We start from the raw sequence: 22,178 nt of genomic DNA on the forward strand, positions 1-22,178 counted from the left end.
TACTCAGTTACCGGTCTCTATTACAAACTCGTATGCAAATAAAGGGCCACTCCAAGTCTCGCAATCCTATTGGAGACCACAACTGAATCGTCTTCCGATTGGTCAGATTGAGAAGTCGGTTTCCCATTGGTTCTCTCAGGCGCTTTTTTTTGCTTGGCCAATCACGAGTGTCTGGCCTGATCGCTGACGAAGGGATAAAAAGCGAAGAATACGCTGCGCCCTTTTATTTCGTTCGCACCGTGTTTGTGTATTCCCCAAAGAGTTGCGTGATGTCTGGCCGTGGCAAGCAGGGAGGTAAAGCTCGGGCTAAGGCCAAGTCTCGCTCTTCTCGTGCTGGGCTGCAGTTCCCTGTGGGCCGTGTGCATCGGCTGCTGCGCAAGGGGAACTATGCGGAGCGAGTGGGAGCCGGCGCGCCCGTTTACATGGCTGCGGTGCTGGAGTATCTCACTGCTGAAATCTTGGAGCTGGCTGGCAACGCCGCCCGGGACAACAAGAAAACTCGCATCATCCCCCGGCACTTGCAGCTGGCCATCCGGAACGACGAGGAGCTGAACAAGCTGCTGGGCAAAGTTACCATCGCTCAGGGTGGGGTCCTCCCCAACATCCAGGCGGTGCTGCTGCCCAAGAAAACTGAGAGCCACAAAGCCAAGGGCAAGTGATCAGTTTACTGCTGTTGCCGCCTTATAGGCGAGGGAGATTCCTCCTCAATATTTCAACCCCAAAGGCTCTTTTCAGAGCCACTCACAACGTCAGGCAAAGAGTTGTTAATCCCTGTTTTGTCACCATGAGGTGGTTTTTTTGGGGGGTGTTACTAAGGAAAATGAACAATCAGTTCAGTAAAACTGCTAGTGTTTTCCCGGAAGAAAAAGGGGGTTAAAATATACAGGAGCCTAAATCTTCTCCAGGAAAACGCCCCACGGATAGAAAACCTGATTCCTTTCCAGAGAACTGGAAACGGTGCTCCTGGTAATGTGAAGAAATAAGCTCTTTCCTAGGTATACGGGGCGGGGGGACAGGTCGTGACTTTAATAAAGCGAGAAAAACTTTAGTTCTCGAGTCGGGTTGCGCATTTCCCCTGGCTGTAGAGGCTGTTACTGCTCTTCGCCCTGATACAGCCTAAGAAAATGGCTACACTGGGTCAGACCAAAGGTCCATCTAGCCCCGTGTCCTGTCTTCTGCCAGGGTCCAGTGCTGCAGAGCGAATGAAAGTGGGTGTAATAAGCTGAAATGCGAACAGAGCAAGTAAATAGGACCAGAGACTTGCTGGTTTCTCAGAGGGAGGTGACTAATCGAGAGCGCGTTGTGGGGGGAGGTTACTGGCTAGTGCCTTGCAAGCGCGGTTTGTTTTATTTCAAAACCCACAAGGGTTTTTGCTCCCCTTCCTCGCCCCCCTTCCACGGAGCAACAGCAGAAGCAGGCCAGGCTTTGCTAGGGGCTCCTGTGCGGATTGCTAGGGCCCGACAGCCACAGGTTCAGTGCGTCTCTTTAAAGGCGAGGTGAGTTCTGGATTAGCTGCTGTCTCCAGTCCCGGGACATGGCTCAGCCACCAGCCCTTCTCCCGCAGCGGAATCTCAGCGAGCGGCCCGGGAGGGAAGCGGGGTGGAATATATGTGCGGGGGGCTGGGAGTGGAATTCACCTAAGCCCGGCAAATGCAAAGGGTACAAACTGCTGCGCGCCAGCCATCGGCGAAGGAGGCCCAGGGAACGCACACGCCCCTTCGCAGCGCGCCCGTATGCGATGGAGGGCTGTATCTCCGGCCAACCCCGCGCAGCCCCTGAAATTCAAACAGCTCAGCTGGCGCTGCCACGAGTTAATGAAAATCCGCAGGAAGCGCAGAGCAGAGGCACTTGAGCAACCCCCTCACTTCCCCTCTATGTTCCCCCAGGGGCTGAGCCCACAAACCCCCCGACTGCCCCTCTATGTCCCCCCAGGCGCTGAGCCCACAACCCCCCCGACTGCCCCTCTATGTCCCCCCAGGCGCTGAGCCCACAACCCCCCCGACTGCCCCTCTATGTCCCCCCAGGTGCTGAGCACACAACCCCCCACTTCTCTATGGCCCCCCAGGCGCTGAGCCCACAACCCCCCCGACTGCCCCTCTATGTCCCCCCAGGTGCTGAGCCCACAACCCCCCCGACTGCCCCTTTATGTTCCCCCAGGCGCTGAGCCCACAACCCCCCCCGACTGCCCCTTTATGTTCCCCCAGGTGCTGAACACACAACCCCCCACTTCTCTATGGCCCCCCAGGCGCTGAGCCCACAACCCCCCCCGACTGCCCCTCTATGTCCCCCCAGGCGCTGAGCCCACAACCCCCCCGACTGCCCCTCTATGTCCCCCCAGGTGCTGAGCCCACAACCCCCCCGACTGCCCCTCTATGTCCCCCCAGGCGCTGAGCCCACAACCCCCCACTTCTCTATGGCCCCCCAGGCGCTGAGCCCACAACCCCCCCGACTGCCCCTCTATGTCCCCCCAGGTGCTGAACACACAACCCCCCACTTCTCTATGGCCCCCCAGGCGCTGAGCCCACAACCCCCCCCGACTGCCCCTCTATGTCCCCCCAGGCGCTGAGCCCACAACCCCCCACTTCTCTATGGCCCCCCAGGCGCTGAGCCCACAACCCTCCAGACTGCCCCTCTATGTTCCCCCAGGCGCTGAGCCCACAACCCCCCCGACTGCCCCTCTGTGCCTACCCAGACACTGAGCACCCCCCCCAACTGCCCCTCTGTGGTCCCCCAGGTATTCAAGCAAGTCCCCCACTCCCCGTCTATCCCCCTGGGCACTGAGCAAAGCCCCTCCCAGTGTCCCCTCTGTCCCCCCAAGGACTCCTCTGTGCCCCCCAAGTGCCACTCTACGTCCCCAGGCACCGAGCATTGGCAAGCCCCCCATGTATCCCCCCCAGGCACTAAGAACGCACTTCCCCATCCCCCCCCAGGCGCTTAGCTCCTTGCTCTAGGGCGTGGAAGCAGAGGGGCTCGGTCACCTCTTTCCAATCCCTGCTGAGCCCGGGAAATTTAAACCCCTCAACGGGCGCCGGGCCGTTCCTAGCCAATCAGGAGACAGGGTTAGGCTATAAATTGCGCACAGCAAGAGCAGGGTGCTTATTGCTCGGTGCTTATTGCTCTGTGCCTGACCTGGAGAGAGGTTGGGACGCGCAGCAGCGAGGATGGCTCGTACTAAGCAGACGGCTCGTAAGTCCACCGGCGGGAAAGCGCCCCGCAAGCAGCTCGCCACTAAGGCTGCCCGGAAAAGCGCCCCCGCTACGGGTGGGGTGAAGAAGCCCCATCGCTACCGCCCCGGGACCGTGGCCTTGCGGGAAATCCGCCGCTACCAGAAATCCACCGAGCTGCTGATCCGCAAGCTGCCCTTCCAGCGCCTGGTGCGGGAGATCGCCCAGGACTTCAAGACGGATCTGCGCTTCCAGAGCTCGGCCGTCATGGCCCTGCAGGAGGCGAGCGAGGCTTACCTGGTGGGGCTCTTTGAGGACACCAACCTGTGCGCCATCCACGCCAAGCGAGTCACCATCATGCCCAAGGACATCCAGCTGGCGCGCCGCATCCGCGGGGAGAGGGCCTAGAGCTACCCCCCGGCTCCCGACAACCACCCCAAAGGCTCTTCTAAGAGCCACCACGTGTCCACGCGAAAGAGTTGAAATTCATCCGTTGTCCGTTTTAATCCGGAATAAATTTCCCTAGTGGTTTTTCTAAACATAGAACCGGATCAGTGCAAAATTTGTATTCTGCTTCCTATAACTTCGCAATTAGGTGGTTCCGTAATAGCGAATTTGTTTATAACAATATGAAGGGAAAAGTTTGAATTTAACCTGACTAACTTTACAAGGTAATGCCCGTAGGCGTTAAATCCCTTCCCTGTAGCCGAAGGAGTTCAGTGCAAAGAATCCTGTGGCACCTTATAGACTCAGAGGTTTTGGAGTACGAGCTTTCGTGGGTGAATACCCACTTCGTCGGATGCATGTGGGTATTCACATGAGCATTTTCACTTTAAAATGCCCTATTTAAAAACGTAGCTTCTCCAATGCTCAAACCAGCACGTTCAGACGGGATCCTGGTATTCCGGGAACAAGAAAACAAAGGCGGGTAGTCGGACGATACAGTAATTGAGTGGCTGGAGGAAGGAAGCGGGAAGTGAGTTTCTCTAGGGGGAGGAAAGGAATCGATCGAATTTGTTTTATGTTTCTGGCTTGTTTTCAAGCCTCTTTCGAAACCGGGCAGTGAGGATTCAGAGTCGGTTTGAGCACAAGGATCCGGCTCAGGATTTGCAGCTTTATTTGGCGGAAAGTTTTGTTTTTCTTTTTAAATAGCCATTTTATTCAGCCCCGCCTCCTTCACTAGAGGGTGGGTCGATATGCAAGTGACTGGGAAGGGGGGAAAACAGGGATCAACTGATTACAGCAGCTCAGAAAAAATAAGCCCCTCTCCGGTCCGCTGCCCGCCACTGGTGCCCCCAAGTTCAATCAACCCCCCTGAGAAGTGGGTGTCGAGGCTTCCAAACAAAGTCAGTTCCCAACCTCCCACCAAACAGCCTGAAACACGGCTCCTACCCTTGTGCCAGCATCCCGGCTCCAGCACCCCAGGGGAATGGGGCGAAGGAAAGGAGTGGCCGGGTCTCTTCCAGAACTCAACCCCACCAGCAGCGGGGGGGAGAGAGGTGCTCTCTGCTGTCAGGGTCTATCCGTGCATTTACGATGACTTGATCCGGGCATTTACTCTGGTGGCGCGGTGCTAAAGCCGGGCGGGGTCTGAATTCGTGCTAGCTAAGCAGAGGGAAGCGGTTTGGGCTGGGTGTGTTCACACGGAGCAGGGCAGGGCCTCTTCTTCCCTTGTACACCGTGTTATAGAAAGCGGTAATCGTCGCCTCCCTGGTGGTCTAGTGGTTAGGATTCGGCGCTCTCACCGCCGCGGCCCGGGTTCGATTCCCGGTCAGGGAAGGATTTTTTCTTTTAAATTTTCATTTATTTTCCTTTTTGCCCTGCGGCGTTCTGGGCAGAACACGCTATAGGATCCGCCCACAACCCCCACCAAAGGAGGCAAATTGCTGTAGCCCCGCGCGCGTCCCGGGTGGCAGCCCCGCAGGCAGGTAGAACCGGAGCTGGGTTGGTTTGCTACCCGCGGAGGCTGCAAGTTTTGCCCCCGCCGGAGCAAATCAAACCAGGGATCCCGCGGGGGGGGAAGCCTTGCAAAGCAGAAAAACCCGGAGCCTCCCGCCCTACAGTCGCGCCGCTGCCTGGCTTCTTTGCCCAGCGCCGGGCCCCATAAAAGCGGAAGGGACCCGGGAGCGGCGATTAAAGGTTTGGCTGATGAAAAGGCACCGCTGGGATTCGAACCCAGGATCTCCTGTTTACTAGACAGGCGCTTTAACCAACTAAGCCACGGCGCCGGCTTGCGAAAGGGGCTGCAATTTTCCCTTTCATGCCAAGCAGCTCCAGTGCCGCCTTTTGTTCATTTCTACGAATAGCTGGGCGAGCTGCAAGAAGGGAGTGCGCCGGCTGCAGCTTTTCGCACTGTGCCCGAGATCTCAGCCCCTTCTCTCAGTCAGAAACACTTGTAAATCCTCCCCTGGTGACTATGGGAATAAAATTCCTCCTAGGTGTTTACCTGCTCCAGGAATAATCCCACTGGCACACAAGAACTGACCTCTTTAACTTTATTCCATGTTGAACTGTTGCTATAGCACCTTTTAAATCCCTCAGTAACTGGTATCTGAGCCCGTATTTCTCCCTCCCTCCCTTGCCAAAGAAAGGCCTTTTGATAAGTGATGGCCCATCCCTTTTGATGACACCGGGCTAGAGGGGTCAATTTGCCCTTTGTTTAAGGCCTGCTTGAGCAGATTTGCCTACTCCAGGCCGGATAGCTTTGCACCCGTGACTGCCACCCACATCAGCCTAACCTCACGTAGCAGGGTGCTGCACACCGTTTTCAAATAACACCTCGCAAGGTAGAGTTGGTACAAAGATTAGCACAATGGTGCGTAGGGTGAAGAGGTGCTGAAACTGCAGGGGCTGCCGCACCCTCTGTCTTGAAGTGGTTTCCATCACATACAGGGTTGCCACTTTGGTTCAATGGTTCTCAGCACCCCAACTATACAAATTGTCCTAGTACTCCTGGAGCCAAGGGTCAGAGCCAGCGTCAGGAGGTCAAGTGCCAGCCAGTGCATCGTTGGCGGGAGAATACATCTTGTCGCATTCCTGGGCTTAAATTGAGTGCTTGGACCAACCAAGGGCCAGAAGATACGTTGTCAGTCTAGCCTTCTAGAAATATGTCTTGTGGTATTTACCTTCACAGGATCTGTGCAGTCTAATGTGATCAGACAGCAAGTGTGAAAAATCAGGACAGGGGATGGGGGGGGGTAATCAGACCCTATATAAGAAAAAGCCCCCCAAATCAGGACTGTCCCTATAAAATCAGGACATCTGGTCACCCTAGTGCTGTCATGGATAATCCCCACCATGGTGGCTAGGTAGCGCTACCGAGGTATTACTCATCCCCCAGCCCTGCCTTTTAGCTCTCATTCTTCCATCTTCTCCACCGCACACTGTTAGCATCTGCTGGTAAATATTAATCCTTTCCATTCTTTCTTTCTGCATATTTCATCCGTGTATATAGTAACTATTCTTTAGAATCTCTGTTTTCAACAAAGAGCGTGTCTGAATTTGAAGACTCAGAACACTGGTCCTTGACCACAAGTATTCAGGAATTTGATCTATGATGCTGTATATCTTGGGCACCTTCAGGTCTATACAACTCCAGCTATTCTTGGAAATCATCTTCTTAACATGCGCTCACGTGCACGTGCAGACACACACACACAGAGCTGATATATGCATATATAGACTTGGGAAACCAATATGGGATGATTGTTACAGCTGGTATTTTCTGCTGCAAAATCAACAGGGAAGAAAGATTGAAAAAAATGGAGTTTAGTCTGGAGAAGAGAAGACCGAGAGGGGACATGATAACAGTTTTCAAGTACATTAAAGGTTGTTACAACTGGAGGAGGGAAAAAAAATGTTCTTAACCTCTGAGGATAGGACAAGAAGCAATGGATTTAAACTGCAGCAAGGGAGGTTTAGGTTGGACATTAGGAAAACCTTCCTGACTGTCAGGGTGGTTAAGCACTGGAATAAATTGCTGAGGGAGGTGGTTAAATCTCCATCATTGGGGATTTTTAAGAGCGAGTTAGACAAACACCTGTCAGGGATGGTCTAGACAATACTTAGTCCTGCCATGAGGGCAGGGAACTGGACTAGGCAACCTCTCAAGGTCCCTTCCAGTCCTACAATTCTATGATTGTGGGGTAAGAAGGATTATCTTGCAGAATTGTTAGTCCTTCAAGCTTCACACAGGCTTTCACACATGACTCAAGCAAACTTAAGAATGCATAGAAATGACATATGTTTCTGGGAGAATATTCTTGGCAATGAGATTTCCTTTGTCTGAAATGCTATAATGACACTGATATGGGAATTTAGTGTATGTTAGGGAGAGTGCCTGTCACTTCCAGATGCAGGCAAGACACTGATCCAGCTCTTAGTCTGACCACAAACGGTGGTAAATGTATCTATTTCTTCCTGTAGTCTGGGTAGGGCTGTGCTAATCGCACCTTCCTTGTCTGCTGGAATCAGGCACAATGTTTCCAGCTCACAAAGGAGCACCTCACTCTGAGACTACAGAGATCTTGGGGGTGGCAGGTCTGCAGAACAGTTGTGCAGAGAGGTGCATTTTCAAGCCAGTCACACTACACCTAAGGTGGCCTCTACACCACACACAGGCTCTGATCCCTGACACTTTCTCAGATTTCTCTCTGCTTCCCCAGGGGCAAGGTTTTTCATTTAAAAAAATATCTCTCAAAGTGGCTTATTTTCCAGTTATTCATTAAAACCTTCATTAAATTGATCTTTACAATAGTTTAATGCTGAATACCCAATGCTAGATTTATGGTCTCTGACAAACCAGAGCAAAAGGTGTTTGGTATACAAAGGATGCCAAAATATTTTTTGGGGGGGAGGTGGGAGTGGGGGGCCAGAGTGCAGGACTATTTTCAGTTTTCAGTGTGGTAGCCATGTTAGTCTGTATCAGCAAAAAGAATGAGGAGTCCTTGTGCCACAAGTTTCCTTTGTCTGAAATGCTATAATGACACTGATATGGGAATTTAGTTTATGTTAGGAAGAGTGCCTGTCACTTCTTCCTGTCTACTGTCTACTCCTTGTTATTTTCAGTTTGTGAATGGTGGGGGGACTGAATATCCTGATACTTACACAATTAATGAAAGATCATGAAAAATCCTCTTTCTACTGAGGGTGAAAAACCTTTCGTCACCCCCCCTCAAACACTAACCAAACTGGTCTGAGCTCCGCCCCAGAGAAGTAATGTCAGCTGAAAACTTAGACAGCTGGTGAAAACATTCTGGGGGGGTGGAGGTGGGGGGGAAGGAAGGAGGAGAAGAGCCTATCCTGCACTTTCCCTTCAGTAGTGGCTCCAAATGCCCTGACCTGGGGGGGCTGCCAGATGCTGGCCTTCAAGATCTTCTCCTTCCTTTCCTATACTCTCAGGATTCCCCCTGCCACTTTCCTACAGTCACTTCAGGATCCCTTCCCCCCCACCAGGTTCCCCCCTCTTCCCATTCCTGGGATGCTCCCCTCAGGAGCCAGAGACCCTGGCTGGGGCTGAGAAATTTAGCTTCCTCTACCAGGAATCCAGTGCTCAGGAGGGTCCCTCCTCACCTCTTACTGGCCCTGGTGCCACTCAGCAGAGAGAGATTTGGGGAAAATGAGAGGGACATTTTATAAATGATTTTAGCGAAGCTGTCTACTTCCCTACACACCCTACAATGAGGAAGGGCTTGCAGGAATCATATGGAGTAGAATAAAAGATGCCATCATCAGGCCTATGAGTACTTGATGTCTCCCTGGTGGATGCACCATTATTTGCTCTGATCTGGGATGGAAGAATTTGTTTTCATCCAGATGGTAGCCATATGGGAACCAGTGTCCAGAAATGCACTCATCTGTCCACCATGGAGAATGACTGGGCACTTGGCATTCCCACACAAAAATTGGACCTAATAGTTGTCCCTTTTGGGGCTTGGTCCCCCACCCCAAGAAATTTCTGTTTAAAGCCACTCCCTTCTGTGAGCCCCTCCTCTTGTTATGGCCATCTCAGTGCAGATGGGTCCACCAATCTGGTCAAAACGGTCTTACCTTCTGGGTATCCCCCCACCACGGCCGTTGGGCTTCTGCCTTGCTGCTGGACTCATATCGTATTGGTGAACATCTGCACCTGTTTAGAGATCTCCTTGCTGTGCTTAGAACATCCAGCCAGTGACTCTGCTTGGCCAGGCCCTGGGCAAGCAGGGCTGGAGAAATGCTGTTTTGGAAGCTGGGTTGCTTGTTGCCAAGCAGCTGCTGTAGCAGCAGGGATGATGCTGTGTTTTCCCACTGTCCATTCCCTACCAAACCCCGTGTACATTCTGGATCCTCATTAGGAAGCTATTCCTAAAGTCCAACCTAAACCATCCTGGCTGTAAATTGAAGACATGAGTTTCAACTGCAGCAAGGGAAGTTTAAGGTTGGACATTAGGGAAAAACTTCCTAACTGTCAGGGTGGTTAAGCACTGGAATAAATTGGCCAGGGAGGTTGTGAAATCTCCATCATTGGGGATTTTTAAGAGCAGGTTGGACAAACACCTGTCAGGGATGGTCTAGATAATACTTAGTCCTGCCATGAGGGCAGGGGACTGGACTAGATGACCTCTCGAGGTCCCTTCCAGTTCTGTGATTCTATGAACATTCTATTAAGCAAAACAAAGTCCCTCAGTGGATAGAAGGGTGATAAGCATCCTCTATTAGCAGACCCACCAGCTGGCTCTCTAGCACCAAGGGTAGCATGGGATCCACACGTTGGCTGGACTGCAGACTCAGTTGGAGGCTGACTGCAAACTCCCTTCTGTGCTTTTTTGGTGGGAGAACTGCATCATCCGATTGTTCAGAGTCAGGTCAAACGTTGCTCCCAGTTGCTGAAAAAATCTTGGCATTCTTGTCTTTTCATAAGTGCTTGTACTCAGGATGATGCTGCACCCCTCTGGCTTGAAATGGTTTCCATCATGTACAGGGTTTACAGTTTGGTGCAATGGCTCTCAGCACCCCCCACTATACAAATTGTTCCAGAACCACGGTGTCCTTTTGGTCTGCTGCCCACATGGCTCATTTCATTCAGGGCTGGTTCCCAGGTCCTACAGCAGGGGTTTTCAAACCGGGGGTCAGGACCCCTCCGGGGGGGGGGTCGTGAGGTTATTACACAGGGGGGTCGTGATCTGTCAGCCTCCACCCCAAACCCCGCTCTGCACCCAGCATTGACAATGGTGTTAAATATGTTTTAAAAGTGTTTTTAATTTATTGGGGGGGGGTTGCACTCAAGAGGCTTGATATGTGAAAGGGGTCAACAGTACAAACGTTTGAGAACTACTGTCCTACAGGGATCTGGGTCAGTGGGAAATATATTCTCCCTCCTGCTTTTCCCTGTCCCCAAAGGCTCCCAAAGCGGAGCACTGTTTGTATAGCAACTCTCTGATCATCGTGTGAGAGAAGGAATAGAGAGGAGATGCAGCGCCAAACTAACTGTTTGCATTTGAAGTTAATTTCTGATTAATGATTGGCCAGGGAGCGATGTTAAGTGTCTCATTGGTGTGCGAAAGCAAACGTCATCTTCGGCGGGCGAGAGGGCGGGGAGAGATGTGCGCCCCCGTTGTGCTTCTCGGTTCTCACTCCGGTCGGGCAATAGGCTATATAAATCCTTCTTCCAGCTGTAAGGAAGTATTGTGTTGTCATAGTTTGCTCTTCGTGATTTTGTGGCCATGTCAGGTCGTGGAAAAGGTGGCAAAGGGTTGGGGAAAGGCGGTGCTAAGAGACACCGTAAAGTATTGAGGGATAATATTCAGGGTATTACGAAGCCCGCGATTCGTCGCTTGGCTCGCCGCGGCGGGGTGAAGCGCATCTCCGGGCTGATCTATGAAGAGACCCGCGGGGTGCTGAAGGTTTTCCTGGAGAACGTGATCCGCGATGCGGTGACCTACACCGAGCACGCCAAGCGGAAGACGGTGACGGCCATGGATGTGGTGTACGCCCTGAAACGCCAGGGCCGTACCCTGTACGGCTTCGGGGGCTGATTCAGTTTTTTCATGCATGAAACGCATTTATACGACCCAAAGGCTCTTTTAAGAGCCACACACTCTTCCACGGAAAGAGCTTGTTGCGGTACTGTGTTGTGAGGTGGTCTATAAAGGAGTAGTAATGGGCTCCGTTAGTTGCAGTAAGGGGACTAAAAACATTTGAAGGGAATAGAAACTCTAGTTTCTAGCCTAGCAAAGATGAAGGAAACCTTAAGGGTGTAGCTAGTTCTGCGAGCAGTTTTCGGAAGGATTTCCATGTACTCAAAACTCGCTGAACCCGTCCTGTTCGGAATAGAGTTCACAACTTTTAGGCATTTACATGCAGAAGGAAAGAGGAGCGAAAAATCCCCGGGAAGTGCAGGCAGAAGAGAGGGGACGTGCAGCCTCAGCCTTGCGTGCAATACAGCGGGAGAAGCGATTTTTTGGGGGAGAGGGATATTGAAGGTTTTGGCACGATGACAGATTCTGTTTTAGAGTTTCACCCTCCCTGCTGAGTTAATGCCAACACCGGATTGCCGCAGCTGGGGAGCCGACCGCAGCAGCTCTCCCGCCACTTACTGCAGTAGGGTGGGGGCTCCTGGGTCCTACAAGACGGAGGACAAAGTGTTTATTCACACGTGTCTTGTAGCTCCTTTCTGCGCATGCTCAACAGTAAGGCCGGGCTCCAAATTTAAAGTTAAGAACTGGCTAATAATAGGCTGGGGTGTGATACTCGGTGTCTGATTGGTGAGTGTCAAACGCGTCACCAGCTAGGGCTGGAAAAGGGACGGGGGGAACAGTTCCCGCCTGTTTCCCTCGTAGTTTTCCCTCTGGTCCGTCCACAGCCTAGTTAAGCGCTGATAGCTGCGCAAACAATTATATTGCGTTGTTCAATCAACGGTGCTATGTCTGGACGCGGGAAAGGAGGGAAAGGGTTGGGGAAAGGCGGTGCTAAGAGGCACCGCAAGGTCTTGCGAGACAACATCCAGGGCATTACCAAGCCTGCGATCCGCCGCTTGGCTCGCCGTGGCGGGGTGAAGCGCATCTCCGGGCTGATCTATGAAGAGACCCGCGGGGTGCTGAAGGTTTTCCTGGAGAACGTGATCCGCGATGCGGTGACCTACACCGAGCACGCCAAGCGGAAGACGGTGACGGCCATGGATGTGGTGTACGCTCTGAAACGCCAAGGCCGCACCTTGTACGGCTTCGGGGGCTGATCTCTCTTTCGAACCCTACGTGGAAATCATTCAACACAAAGGTCCTTTTAAGGGCCGCTCACGGCTGCATAAAACGAGTTGGTCTTGCTGTGTATTGTGAGCTAAGATCAAGCGTGAGTAGTCTTTTGGCTTATCCAAGGCTGTGATCAACTTTCTTGATTTTGGTCTTTTAGGCTCAAGTTGAAAACCTTGTCTGTGTCTCTGGGACCTTGAACTAAAAACATTTAAGTTACATGGATATTAACATGGTGTTTAAATCTGGTATGGATATTAGAATTTAAATGTGTTTTCAACTAAGTTACTACAATGTTAGTGATACTGTTACAGTAAAAGTTTTAAAAACACTCCAACGAGAAACTGCTGAGCTTGAATAAATATGCAAACTAGATACCATTTTGGAATGGCTGAGTCATTACACAGATTGAATCTTCCCCATGTGAAGTATCCTCACATGGCCCATTTCAGACAGTTGACAAGACATCTTGATTATCACAAGTTTTTTTTTCTCCTGATAATTGCTTTAGTTTCAGAGTTGATATGGCTACTTCCACCTTTTCATGTTCTCTGTGTGTGTGTGTTTGTTTATATATATATATATATATATATATATATATATATATATATATATATATATATATATATATACACATACACACACACACATACACATACACACCTCATTATATGTTCCAATCTATGCATCTGATGAAGTGGGTTTTAGCCCACAAAAGCTTATGCTCAAATAAAACAAGTTCTCCTATTCTTGTTACAGTAATGATGACTCTAGAGAGTATAAACTAGCAGTAATGCTTAAAGAGCTGTACTTTCTTTAAGAAAGTGCATTGTTCAAGAAGAAGAAAAAATGAGTTCTGTGGCAGCTTAGAGACTAACATTTATTTGGGCATAAGGTTTTGTGGGCTAAACCCCACTTCACTGGATGCATGGAGTTGAAAATACAGTAGGCAGGTATATATATCACAGCACATGAAAAGATGGGAGTTGCCTTAAGGGGGTCAGTGCTAAAGAGGCCATTTCAATTAAGGTAGAAGTGGCCTATTCTCACAGTTGACAAGAAGGGTGAATATCAAGCGGGGACATTTTGTAGTGTTGCGGGGACATTTTGTAGTGTTAAGGAGGCCAATGCAATCAATCAAGGTGGAGGTTGGCCATTTCCAATTGTTCACAAGAAGGGCTGAGAATCAGCAGAGGAAAAATGACTTTTGGGAGCAGCAGCCACTCCCAGTCTCTATTCAGGACCAGTTTTATGGTTACAGTTTGCAAATTAATTCCAGTTCTGCAGTTTCTCATTAAGGTCTGTTTTTGTTGTTGAAGAATGGCCACTTATAAGTCTGAGTGTCCAGGGAGTGGTCCCCAACACAGTACCCGCAGGGGCATCTTAATGCCCCCACGTCCTGGCCCCCAGGAGAGCACCTGCTGAAATGCCACAGAATTTCAGCAGCATTTCAGCAGGGACACCTCTTGATGATGATGCTATCTGATGACCGGTCTGTTTTGGCAGTGGGATGTCTGACAGCTTAAGATCTGAATTTTCAGTGAGAAGTCTATTTGGCGCAGAAGAAACGCCGTTAAAAATAGCCGAGAAGAAACTAAAATCATTCAGTTACAAGCTGTAGTAAACACCTGTTTTGCTTAGTCACAAACCAGGGACACACTTACAGGATCTGCAGTCTTGGACAAGTTGGGAACAAGACAATTGCAACAGGCAGAACAAGCTTTTACAGCAGGTGTGTAGAGCTGAGATGAAAGGAAGTGATGTGTCTGATCACAAATGAGGGGGTTGGAAGATAAAATGTAGAGAAATTTAAGCAGCTTCAACTCTTCCATACTGACTCCTATCCAAAGACAATGACTTGGAAGGGACCATTCTCTGAGAAAGGAAAGTGACAATTTTAGTATTTCAGTTTAGTCACCCTTAGGTTACTATGAAAATACCAGATATCCTGTCACTCAAATGCAATTTCCTGCTGAATGCAAGGAACCTGCTTTATTACAAACTACCATCAAAATGTTTCAAAAGGGACAGGGGAGAAAGAAGTTATTTATTCCCAAAGAAAAGCTGGACATTACCTGCAAATCCAACGATCCACAGCTAGGATCAGCTGCAGGAGGATTTCACATCACAAGCACTGTCTCCTCCTAACAGATTCTTCAGAGAAATCAAACGACAGAGGAGTCATGACATCCCTACAGCATCTCACTTATTCAGTCGCAGGGAAATCACTGTTTCTTTATTTCAGGAAAAGCTCTCCTTTTTGCAGATACAGACTAACACAGCTGCTACTCTGAAACCTCTCCTATTCTATCATTCTTCAGAAATGGATTGAAATTCCTTGCTCTGAATAGTAGAATACTATATAGACTCAATGGTATAGATCAGCCAGTTTACAGTTGTGAATTTAAACTAATTTAAACTGTAAAAATGCTCAGCAGACTCCAGAGAACAAATGTTAGCAGAAACTACCTCATTAATACAACTCCAATAGCACAGATATAAGTATTTGTAGTAGAAAACTTAGATTTCTGTGCCTCACAAACCCAGCTCTTTCTGTGCAGAAGTGGGTGGCCCTTAAAAGGACCTTTGCGTTGCAACAGTTACTCTGGTTTCTAGGCTAAAAGTTTAACCCCCAAAACCGTACAGGGTGCGCCCCTGGCGCTTCAGGGCGTACACCACATCCATGGCCGTCACCGTCTTCCGCTTGGCGTGCTCGGTGTAGGTCACCGCATCGCGGATCACGTTCTCCAAGAAAACCTTCAGCACCCCGCGGGTCTCTTCGTAGATCAGCCCGGAGATGCGCTTTACTCCACCACGGCGAGCCAAGCGGCGGATCGCTGGCTTGGTAATGCCCTGAATATTGTCTCGTAAGACCTTACGGTGCCTCTTAGCACCTCCCTTACCCAGCCCCTTTCCACCCTTGCCACGACCAGACATCTTACCGCCACCTCAACAATAAACCTGCTTTACTACCGACAGCCAGAGCTTAACTAGGCTGTGGGCGGACCAGAGGGAGAACTGCGAGGGAAGCCGGCGGGAACTCCCTCTCCCGCCCCCTTCTCAGCAGGACCTGCTGACGTTCATTCCATTCCCACCAATGAGACACAGCGCATCGCACCCTCAGCCAATCCTGAGCTAGCCTTCTATTTTAAATGCTAAAGAGGGAATTTGGGCGCTTGGGCCTGATTTTAGATCATGCGCAGAAAGGTGCTGCCAACAGATGAGATGCTTTTGCTTCCAAACGGCGGGGCAGTGCTTAATTTGTGTCAGGCCTTGCTGGGGTTCGGGTTGGCAGTTCATAGTCCTGGCACCTCTAGGCTTGCTGCATCAGTGATGAATGTAAAAAAATTGATTGATTTTAACAGCGTTAAATCGATTTAACGCTGCACCCGTCCACACTACACTGCTCTTTATATCGATTTAAAGGGCTCTTTAAATCGATTTCTGTACTCCTACAAAACGAGAGGAGTAACGCTAAAATTGATATTACTATATCAGATTAGGTTTAGTGTGGACGCAAATCGACGTTATTGGCCTCATTATTTTACAGTAGCTACCCACAGTGCACCGCTCCAGAAATCGACGCTAGCCTCGGACCAGGGACGTACACCACCGAATTAATGTGCCTAGTATGGACGCGCACAATTGACTTTATAATATCTGTTTTATAAAATCGGTTTAAGCTAATTCGAATTTATCCTGTAGTGTAGACTTAGCCAGTCACTGGGCGATGTTCTGGGACTACTCCATACAAAGTCAGCCAGCACTCGGGGGAGCAGCCTCTCTCTGAGCAGACTCACCGGGGCAAGAAGCTTCCACAGCTTTGACCTTTCTGAGTCTGACCTTGGAGCATTCAGCATTCACGTCCACAGTGTGTGCTTCCTGCAGCAAGTCCACCGGGGGTGGCCTGGGGGAGCCAGCGGGCCCTGCCCCTCAACTCTACATTCTGACTTGACTCTCGCCAGCCAGTATAACAGAAGGTTTATTAGTCAACAGGGACACAGCGTAGAGCAGAGCTTGTTGACACAAATCAGTAACTTTCAGCAAAGGCCATCTTGTGGGGTCCTGGGCCAGACGCCATATGAACGCCATAAAGGGCTTGTCAATGGGTTTCCCAGCACTGGGCCCTTGACCAGCCCCTCCTTCAGCGCGGAGAGAGCCCTCTGGCACTGGCATGTCTGGCTTCCCCTTCCTGCGTAGCCCAGTGATGGAAGTTGACATGGAGCTAAAGAGGGGCACAAATCTCTGGTAGTGCCCTGCCATCCCGATAAAGGACTGGGCCTGTTTCTTAGTCTGGGAAGCGGGCCAGTCTCTGATCGCCCGCACCTTGGCCAGCTTTAGGCAGCTGCACTCCACCTTGTGGTCCAGATACAACATCTCTGCCATCCCCACCTTGCACATCTCAGCTTTTACAGTCAGCTGTGCATCCAGGAGGCGACAGGGTTCCCACTTCACCTGGGATACATAGTCCTCCCAGATCTGACTAATAGCACAAAGATTAATGTAAGCTAGCGTAAAATTCTCCATCCCCCAAAGTAACTGATCCACCTGGCGCTGGCAGGCCACGGGCACCTCCTGGAGGCTGAAAGGTAGGACCAGGGATTTGTACAGCCCCAAGTGGAACAAAAGCAGGTTTCAACCTGGCATCTGGATCCAAAGGCACCTGCCAGATGCTTGAGTGTGGGTCAGCATTTAAACAGGGAGGTGGGAAGGCATACATGTATGTCACTAGGCTCATCCAGATGTGAAACAATGCAAAGCGGGTGTGGACTAACGGAAGCAATTTAATCAGTCCAAAATACCGAAGCGTGAACACACCTTACAGTGGTACAGCGTTTGCCAAGCTGATTTATAGCTCTTTCAAGCACATTAGCTAAAGCAAGGAAAGACAGCAAACAATAAAAATCCAACTTTTGTCTGTGGACACAAGGCAGCGTAGACTGAAAAAAAACTAAATCAATGCCAAAAAATTTTTTTTCCCATATAGGCAACATTTTTCCCTTATTGTCAAACAGGAAAAAGTCAGCGCACGTGTGTTTTTGTGCTATGTGGAAAAAGAAACCAGAAAAACTTTCTAGCCCTATTGGGACAGAAAACAGACTTAGCAGAGGATGGTTTCGATCCATCGACCTCTGGGTTATGGGCCCAGCACGCTTCCGCTGCGCCACTCTGCTGGTGCCCCATAACTTTCTCTAGCAATGGTTGTCATGCATTTTCCTCTTCTTGCGCCAGTGGCATGGAGGGGACGGAATCCGGATTTAACACCATTTCTTTTTAATGGACTGGAAGGGCCGCCGGCAAATTGCACGTGCAATCACTTACAGCCGGCACCAGCGAGAGCAGCAAAGAGCCCGGCTGGGAGAGCTGTGGGTTGGTGACATTGCTGCGTTTCATTCCCCCAGCACTGCCTGCACGACCAGCCCGCTTCAGGGCTTGCTGTCGGCAATGGAAATGCTGGGGGCTCCTTGCTTTCTTCACTCTTTGGAGGGTTAGTTGCCAATAAAGAGCAACATAGGTGGGAAATTAACCCCACTAAAATGCATATTGTTAATTAAAAATAATACTTTTGCGTTGGCCGGGAATCGAACCCGGGTCAACTGCTTGGAAGGCAGCTATGCTAACCACTATACCACCAACGCTCCTGCGAGCAGCTTCGCTTCTGCTTTTCTTGTGCAACTCCACATCTGGAGTGTTATGGCTTCTCTTACCTATAGTTCAAACCACCGCAGGCAGGGAGCGCCCTGAGCGGCCTGGCTCCCTGGGCAACTGGCGATGTTACTTGTCATTTGCTGCTCGTAAGCGGAGTCTTGTAAAAAAGAAAAATCCTGGTGACTCGAGAAAGGATTGAAATCTCTTCGTGATACAGAGCTACAGGCTTCAAAGACGCTGCTGCTATTCAGCGGGCTGATGGAGTAGCCGGGTGTGGGAGACGGTGGCTGCTTTTTCTCGACAGGGTTTCAAACAGAGGGTTGCTAAGCCGCTGTCCTGGGCGGCCAACGCTGCATCTTTGCAGGAAGTCAGAGTGGAAAGCCCTGGCTGGCCCTTCTAACCCAGCCGCGCACCCGCTGCTTTCCAGCACGCTGGGGAAGAATTCAGCGGCTTTTCCTTCCTCCGCCAAAACCGAAAGCGCTTTATTTTCAACGGTGACTCCGGATTATACCTCGCGCCTCACATTTTGATCTTCTTGTCCCACGTGGCTGCAACCACTCGGGAAAGCCTCTCTGGGAGTAGAGCCGCTGCGAGACACGAGCTACACGGCCACTCAGGTGAGTGGGATCATTGTCCGGCCCCTGCTCCTTTCCCTGCCTCACATAATTAGAGGGGGGAAAAAAGTATGTGGAGATGCCAGGGATTGAACCCGGGACCTCATACATGCGAAGCATGCGCTCTACCACTGAGCTACATCCCCTGCTGGACACCCATTTCCTCTTTCCCGTTGAACACATCTGCCTATCCGTGGGGTGCCCAGTACCCAGGATCTGGTGTCCATGAAGATCTAGTTCCTGTTGCTGTCAGTCAAGACGAGGTGGCCGAGTGGTTAAGGCGATGGACTGCTAATCCATTGTGCTCTGCACGCGTGGGTTCGAATCCCATCCTCGTCGGCTTTGTTTGAGTTCTCTTTTTGGGCTGAACGCCTCAGCACCAACCAAAGGTTCCCCCCACCTCCAGCGCTTCCTGTGTTTCCTTCCCACACGCGTCACGTCGTTCTTTCCCGACGTGAACTATGCAAAAAGTCAACGTGTCCGTGCTGGGGGCTGCAGAGGAGCGCCAGGCAAACTCCTCTTTACAAAGTCCCAGACACTGAGTGGTGACCCTGCTTCATGCACCCTCTGAAAAGCCTGGTTTGCGTCTGTGCAAGAGTTTGGGACTGGGGGAGGCAGGGAAGAAATCAAATATTTGGATCCAAGTGGCTCTGTTTTTCCTAGTGTGTCGGGGGGGGGGGGTTATTCACTAAACTGACCCACTGATTCATGTTTCTATCCACATCCATATCTGGTCCCTTTCCCTCACTAGCCTCTCTTTGCTGATCTCTGCTCCCACAGGAGGCTTCCCCTCAGCCCCGCCGCACTGGTCTTTGCGTCTTTTCAGTTGTGGTTTCACCGCGTGGAGCTTGTATGATAAAGAGGACACGTAACAGAAACAAGTCACTGGCCCAGAAACTGCCAAGAAAGAATACTACGTGTAGAAGTGGAGAGGATGTACATTAAAAACAAAAGTAGATGTCTCTGTGGCGCAATCGGTTAGCGCGTTCGGCTGTTAACCGAAAGGTTGGTGGTTCGAGCCCACCCAGGGACGATCCTTATTTAAGTGAGGAGTTGCTTTTAACACCTTTAAGTACGTTCTCACCGATACCCACAGTTCATTTTATAGCCTGTTCCGTGTCTACACCAGACTTTGCCCTTGGAATAGCAGGCACCTGAACGGGTCCGTTGGTTTTCCAGCAGTTGGGGACCCTTTCTGGTGGCACCGATCTGTCTTGGCCCTTTATTGACTGAATGATCATTATCTCGGCGGAATTACTTTAGCTTCATATTTGTCCCCCTCGAGCAAACAAAGGATGTGTGTGTTGTTAAAAAGAAGTCAGGTCTCAGCTCCAAAGTACAGACAAATACATCACATGCCTTAGGAGACAGCACCATCTTGTGGCCATTTCGGCCAACTTTTTAAATGCATTTATTTTCATCGACATATTTTGCTTCCTAGAAATCCAGCCTTGGAACAGGTTTCTGAACAGAGCGGGCAGAGGGGACGGACTTCGGAGTCACTCAATAAGGTTTTTTTTTTTTGGTGGTTTTCATCCCCCCCCCCGTATTATACGCATCAACATCCGTCGCACCAGCACAGGGCCAAATCCATTCCAACCACATCACTACCAACTCTGCATTTCACCACCAAGTCCTCAGTTCAGTATAAACGCAATCACCCCAATTTCATCTCGGTTGGGTTAGACTATTTTCTGGAAGTTTAAACACTTGGGCTAGAAAGTGGAGACGGGGAAAACTCTGAAAACGTGGTTATGATAAAGATCTGAACAGGTTTTAGGTAACTTTCTTTTAGAGTGAGCTAAGAGGTATCAAAACTAAACCACATTTGCAGTCCTTATAGAACAAGGATCTTTGCACTGACTGTTTAGACACTTCTACAATTTAAACCGGATTACTAAAGCAGATCAAAAAATAGATTTCAACTCTTTCGCGTGGACACGTGGTGGCTCTTAGAAGAGCCTTTGGGGTGGTTGTCGGGAGCCGGGGGGTAGCTCTAGGCCCTCTCCCCGCGGATGCGGCGCGCCAGCTGGATGTCCTTGGGCATGATGGTGACTCGCTTGGCGTGGATGGCGCACAGGTTGGTGTCCTCGAAAAGCCCCACCAGGTAAGCCTCGCTCGCCTCTTGCAGGGCCATGACAGCCGAGCTCTGGAAGCGCAGATCCGTCTTGAAGTCCTGGGCGATCTCCCGCACCAGGCGCTGGAAGGGCAGCTTACGGATCAGCAGCTCGGTGGATTTCTGGTAGCGGCGGATTTCCCGCAAGGCCACGGTTCCGGGGCGGTAGCGATGGGGCTTCTTCACCCCACCCGTGGCGGGGGCGCTTTTCCGGGCAGCCTTAGTGGCGAGCTGCTTGCGGGGCGCTTTCCCGCCGGTGGACTTACGAGCCGTCTGCTTAGTACGAGCCATCCTCGCTGCTGCGCGTCCCAACCTCTCTGCAGGCCAGGCACAGAGCAATAAGCGCCCTGCTCTTGCTGTGCGCAATTTATAGCCTAACCCTGTCTCCTGATTGGCTAGGAACGGCCTGGCGCCTGTTGAGGGGTTTAAATTTCCCGGGCTCAGCAGGGATTGGCTATCGGGGCTGCTCCCTCCGTTGGGCGCAAGACGCTCCTGCGGTTTGAGGTCTTCTCGCCTTTGGAAGTGCGGGAGGGGGGAATGGTCTCTGAGGCAACGGAGGAATTCTAGACGGGGATTGGCTGGAACTTGAAACCCTCTAGCTCCTTATAAGGGTGGGTGTCAGGTGGGGGGGAAGGAGAGTGTCTATAATCAAGTCTCCTCCTCTGATTGGTTGGCCAGTATTTGAATTTCCCGGGCTTGACGGGGATTAGCTGGAGATTTTACACCCAAGCGTGTGTTTGGCCCACGCGTGTCCGTGGCCCTGCCCCTTCCCCTACTCGCTCTCCCGAGGAGACACAAGGATCCCTGGTGGCGCAGCGCCGTGGCAGGCGGGTCCTTGCTCTCTGCCGCCAAAATCGGGGTGCTGGCGCCAAGGGAGGGGGAGTCAGTCAGCGGCTCTTGCCCTGCAAAGAGCCCCGGGCTCCCCTCTGCCCATGCAGACGCAGCAAAGACTCCAAATATGAAATCCAATGGGAGTCACGCGTGCAGAACATTTCTGTCTGTCCCATTGCGGGGGGGGGGGGGTCCCCTCTGCAACCTCACCTAGAAACAAACCTCGGGCTTGGGTTTTAATCGGTGCCTCCCGTTTGATTGCACTTCCCGCCCTTCCTGCTCGGTATCATAAACACTGAATGAAAGGAGACTATAAGGCTGGATTTTCAGACGTATGAAGATCATAGTAATTTCCATGGCAACATACTATATGATGTTATATTTAGGGTGGGGGCTTTGATACAGGATCTAGCAACAGGGGGGCTAGACTACGGGATAGAGGGGAGCTCCAGTAGGAGCAAAATCTATGTGATTGTTTAGGGAGGGGAATTATGATCCAATGATTAAAGCACAACATGTCCTTAGATCTGGATTCTATGCCAGAGACTGTATGTGTGACCCTATGCATGTCATCTAGCAT

At 50.8% G+C, this 22,178-nt stretch overlaps 3 protein-coding genes, 7 non-coding genes and 1 pseudogene across 11 annotated transcripts; 6 read left to right on the forward strand and 5 right to left on the reverse strand.

Moving 5' to 3' along the window:
* The first annotated feature begins 182 nt into the window (after positions 1-182).
* LOC115641731 (histone H2A type 2-C-like) lies at positions 183-1,032 on the forward strand. The gene has a single exon (XM_030545084.1). It carries the CDS (start codon positions 270-272, stop codon positions 657-659), a length of 390 nt encoding a protein of 129 aa, XP_030400944.1. The 5' UTR covers positions 183-269; the 3' UTR covers positions 660-1,032.
* Positions 1,033-3,131: 2,099 nt separating this feature from the next.
* LOC115641740 lies at positions 3,132-11,272 on the forward strand (annotated as a pseudogene).
* Positions 4,872-4,943, forward strand: TRNAE-CUC. The gene has a single exon. It is a non-coding gene; the product is annotated as a tRNA-Glu (tRNA).
* TRNAT-AGU lies at positions 5,319-5,392 on the reverse strand. Its single transcript has one exon. It is a non-coding gene; the product is annotated as a tRNA-Thr (tRNA).
* A 660-nt stretch (positions 11,273-11,932) lies between the features above and the next one.
* Positions 11,933-12,723, forward strand: LOC115641738 (histone H4). The gene has a single exon (XM_030545092.1). The coding sequence runs from the start codon at positions 12,064-12,066 to the stop codon at positions 12,373-12,375; it is 312 nt and encodes a 103-aa protein (XP_030400952.1). The 5' UTR covers positions 11,933-12,063; the 3' UTR covers positions 12,376-12,723.
* Positions 12,724-14,045: 1,322 nt separating this feature from the next.
* LOC115641739 (histone H3-like) lies at positions 14,046-21,193 on the reverse strand. 2 transcript variants are annotated; one of them, XR_003998107.1, is made up of 3 exons: positions 15,033-15,383; positions 14,464-14,542; positions 14,046-14,263 (listed from the first exon to the last, which is right to left on the reverse strand). XR_003998107.1 is itself a non-coding variant. In XM_030545093.1 (2 exons), exons 1-2 carry the CDS (start codon positions 21,056-21,058, stop codon positions 15,014-15,016), a joined length of 663 nt encoding a protein of 220 aa, XP_030400953.1. In that variant the 5' UTR covers positions 21,059-21,193; the 3' UTR covers positions 14,610-15,013. The 2 variants fall into 2 exon arrangements, 1 of the variants encoding a protein (XP_030400953.1); XM_030545093.1 differs by lacking the exons at positions 14,046-14,263; positions 14,464-14,542 and adding an exon at positions 20,708-21,193 and having other exon boundaries at positions 14,610-15,325.
* TRNAM-CAU lies at positions 17,491-17,562 on the reverse strand. The gene has a single exon. It is a non-coding gene; the product is annotated as a tRNA-Met (tRNA).
* Positions 17,956-18,027, reverse strand: TRNAG-UCC. The gene has a single exon. It is a non-coding gene; the product is annotated as a tRNA-Gly (tRNA).
* On the reverse strand, positions 18,726-18,797 carry TRNAA-CGC. The gene has a single exon. It is a non-coding gene; the product is annotated as a tRNA-Ala (tRNA).
* TRNAS-GCU lies at positions 18,909-18,990 on the forward strand. The gene has a single exon. It is a non-coding gene; the product is annotated as a tRNA-Ser (tRNA).
* Positions 19,611-19,684, forward strand: TRNAN-GUU. Its single transcript has one exon. It is a non-coding gene; the product is annotated as a tRNA-Asn (tRNA).
* Positions 21,194-22,178: the final 985 nt, after the last annotated feature.

Source organism: Gopherus evgoodei, unplaced genomic scaffold (genome assembly GCF_007399415.2).
Source record: "Gopherus evgoodei ecotype Sinaloan lineage unplaced genomic scaffold, rGopEvg1_v1.p scaffold_35_arrow_ctg1, whole genome shotgun sequence".
In the NCBI taxonomy this organism is placed as follows: Eukaryota; Metazoa; Chordata; order Testudines; family Testudinidae; genus Gopherus; species Gopherus evgoodei.